This window comes from Anarrhichthys ocellatus, unplaced genomic scaffold (genome assembly GCF_004355925.1).
Source record: "Anarrhichthys ocellatus isolate YVR2014 unplaced genomic scaffold, GSC_Weel_1.0 scaffold4995, whole genome shotgun sequence".
NCBI lineage: Eukaryota > Metazoa > Chordata > Actinopteri > Perciformes > Anarhichadidae > Anarrhichthys > Anarrhichthys ocellatus.
In genome coordinates, this window is record NW_022284969.1 from 1 (window position 1) to 3,839 (window position 3,839).

General features: G+C 39.9%; 1 protein-coding gene across 1 annotated transcript; it reads right to left on the reverse strand.

The window, feature by feature from the left end:
* Window positions 1-202: 202 nt before the first annotated feature.
* Window positions 203-3,524, reverse strand: LOC116379712 (zinc metalloproteinase nas-4-like). Its single transcript, XM_031841685.1, has 12 exons — window positions 3,441-3,524; window positions 3,315-3,368; window positions 3,171-3,233; window positions 3,030-3,080; window positions 2,907-2,960; window positions 2,772-2,818; window positions 2,552-2,621; window positions 2,343-2,457; window positions 1,350-1,522; window positions 971-1,052; window positions 684-805; window positions 203-276 (listed from the first exon to the last, which is right to left on the reverse strand). The coding sequence occupies exons 1-12, from the start codon at window positions 3,472-3,474 to the stop codon at window positions 245-247; spliced, it is 897 nt and encodes a 298-aa protein (XP_031697545.1). The 5' UTR covers window positions 3,475-3,524; the 3' UTR covers window positions 203-244.
* Between the last annotated feature and the right edge of the window lie 315 nt (window positions 3,525-3,839).

Below are 3,839 nucleotides of genomic sequence, written 5' to 3' on the forward strand. Positions count from 1 at the left end.
CAGATGATTTTAGAATCTACAAGCTGCTTTGTTTTGACTTTGGGAACAGAGTAAACTTGTCCCAGATGACCTGAGGGGTCCGGATGCTTCATAAAGTAACTCGGATGCATTAAGGCCCGAGACCATTTAGTGCTTTGTAGACGAGTCCAGACCTAATGTGATGCATTTGGGCCAGCAGGTACAGCGGACACAAACAAAAAGGCAGGATTTTTAGGATTTTATTAAAACTCCCAACAAATTCAGATCAACCAAGACCCTGCCATTTCATCTGCTCATCTGGAAGAAGAAGAAATTTTATTTGTATAGCACTTGTCCCACTGGAGCACAAAGTGCTTCCCATAAACAACACAAGAAAAAAAAAAAATATATATAAAAGCAGCAAAATACAGGGACAGAAATAAAAATCTAATTGAAAATCAGATGGTTGCACATCAGAGCTGTATGTAAACAGGACTAGTTGTCAGGCGAACAGGCAAGTCTCTATAATAATGTGTCGCTAAGACCGGCTTTAAAAGCAGAAACTGTCAGCAGATGGACATTAACTTAGAGACGAGATGCAAAGCACGAGTAAGAATTTAAAGTGGATCCTAAAAGAAGAGTTTGCGTATTGTTGGAACGCTTGCCGCCTGCTTGAACTGACACACTGAACAGAGTTATGAGACATGTAGTGATGACGTAATTACCACAGTGGTAGAGTTTGTTCAGTTTCTGTATATCCAGATTGCTGAGGTGTGTTCTCTGACCCATGTGCACCCCGCTCTGCTTCGACAACACAGTTGGACCCCCACCTTGACTGAAAAAATACCTGCAATAAAACAGAATCTCTTGTTCACCCCGACTTGCTGTTAAATAATATCCAATCAAACAGTAAAAGAAAAAATATCCATGATTAGTTACTATTAAATAAATAAAAGATGACCGATGTCATTTAATTAGACCTGAAGCAGTTCTAATGACCGGTATGACTTACGGGCCATAGTGCATTATGGAGTTGTGGTCATACGGCAGGTTCAGAGTGTTTCCACGTTTCACCTTGAAGTACCTCTCTTTCCCTTTAAAAACAAAAGACAGATTACTTTGGTCTTTTGCAGTCAAGTTAAGAATAAAGTAGCTTTGTCAAAATGTTTCATACCAATCTTCAGCACCTTTTTACATTTTAATTTTGTTCGTTGAATATACATATTTTTATTGTCTCATTTATAAAGACAGTCTGCTTGTGAAGCCTTTAACCTAAAAACATGATGTGTCGAAACAGAGTTCCCAGAGACAAAGTCGGCAGAATGAACGTACAAATTGGTGCTGGCTTGTGTTTCTCAAAAAGAGGGAATTGCAATAAATGAAGTGTTCACCTGCTTTGATGTTCTGCCACTGCACAGTGATGTGCTGATCACGGTCACTGCGGCTGTGTTCATGATGCAGTCCCAGAGCATGAATGATCTCATGGCAAAGATTCCCCACGCCGCATGTTTGGCCGAAATACACCGGCTGGACTCCTCCCTGACAACCGACGAAGGAGGCACAGCTACAGAGACAAACAGAGGCCAGTAGGATAAGAATCGAGTCACACAAAAGTACAAAAAAGGCATTTTCCCCCCCCGGTATTAAGTCGCGTAGTAAGTTCTGATTTACAGATTTAGAGTTTATTTTACGTTTAGCCAGGATGGTCATTTTTCTCCTCTGGTATACAGAGAGGACCATCTTAAAGATTCATATTAAATGCAATAGCAAGAGTGGGTTTGCAGCATGATATGCAAAATCCATTTCTTTGAGCAGGGATTAAGTGTCATGGAAAAAATATATATAAATTCTATTTGGTGACGTGATTTTTCTCTCTTTTTTTTTTTTTTTTAAATGGCTGAAAGCTTTTTCAGTAGATCATCAATATGCACATTACAAGTTGACTTTTCATAAAGTTCATGTTAAATCTTTTTCCAGCAATTAATATAAAATCAAAAAGGGAAAATTCAGTCCAACTTGTCTTTGTGTGGACGAAAAAAAAAAAATAGATGTGACCACATCACACTGAGTTAGCCTTGTTGCAGTACATTTTAGAGTTGGGTTTAAGATTCTACTGATCGATATTGAGCTTCTTAAAACAAACTAAAATCAGAGAGCTTGTTTGTTACTTTACCAGAGTGTTACAGTTTTACCAATATAACATTGAATTGTTAATTTGCTCTATGAATCATTTTGCAATTTGAAGTTTCAAAAGGGCCCTTTTATGAATACATATAATTATGATTTTAAAAAGGCAAATATATAAATATATATTTCTGCCTGGCTTTATTGTAATATGGGTGAACTGACCCTTTAAAAATAAATAAATAAAAGACATTTCTCACCCTTTGCCATCCTGGATAGTGAGGTAGTTATGCTCTGTGGTGTGCTGTCTGAAGCGAATGCAGGAGACATCTGAGATCATCTTGAAGGCAGAGACGATATCAACCTTTCGATGAGCTGTTGAGTGTGGAAAAAATAAATAAATAAATCAAAAGAACGTTTTGTGATCTGCACTCTAGCGGTCAGACACGTCGGAGCAACAAAGACCCACCCAGCTCAGAACTGATGGTGTAAGGCATGACGGCGTCCACCCACAAAGACTCCACAGCATTCCTGTCCTCCTGCAAGTTATGACAGATACACACCATTACTAGTTCCACACAAAAACTACATTTATAGTCTCAACGCTAATATTGAGCGAGAGAATATTAATATCAAGTGTGTTTCCCCTCATGTTTGTAATGTTCCTTCCACTCTCTCGTTCATCTTACCGGAATCAAAATATCTCCCTCGTCGAGAATTTTGTTTTCTTGAAAGTCTATGACATGATAAATAATAATAAAGATCAGTCACTGTACATCACATCTATGAAAAATATATATATATTTAACATATCTTAAGTTTACCTTCCAAAGTCTCTGCACTGTCCCGCTGTGGCTCAAGCATTGAAGTCACGTTACCTGCAGAAATCTGAGAATTTAATCACCGTTTTTAAACCCAAAGTCTGAAAGAAACCAACAGGCACCGACCTGCTGCAGGACTCGTCCCATTCTGGGTGTGATTCAAGGGGATGACGTCAACTGAATGCGTGAAAGCAGTTAAATGCTGGTTATTCTATGTTGGTTTATTTTGGCATGTTCTTTGTGTGTAAAATATACCAGACGATCTACCTTGCAAAGCTGCTGTAGGGGCTGGCTTGGACACATCAAGCGTAGAAGTGACGGTCATATTATCTATGAAAACACGAGAATTCCTCATCAATAATTTGTATGTTTGCGTAAAAATAAGTGAAAATCAGTGCGGCCAACACAAACCTGTGAAATAACTGGAAGCCTCCTGGGTTGGATGTACGGGTACACCACCAACAGCTGCATGAAGAGAAAGAGAACACGATCAGCATTGTTCAGCACAAGATGTGGTTTGAATGCTTGAGTTCGTACCTGTCGCCGCGCAGATGAAGACCAGAAACCACATAGTGCCGCACGACTTGAACAAGGACAGAAGCTGTGAACCCAAACGCCTCAGCTGGCTGTTCTTAAAGAGATCTGACAACCATCACCAGGTGTGATCACTTCCCACTGATTATGAGCTCCAGACTGGAGTGCAGAGGGCGCCACGCTTTTGGTGTTTGCAGTTACTCTGCTTCTTTTCTTTCTGTTGCCGTGTTTCAGTTCTTTGGGTGCAGGCCTAGGGATGGATTCACAATTGTTCCAAGTCAGTCCTAAAGTCTTCACAGTTAGGTGTCCAACGCTGGCTGTAATCATTCCCTCTGTTCACACTGGCCATTCAAACAGCCATTGGTAAGGTTTCTCAATGAGGTTTTAGTGTAAGTGATGGGG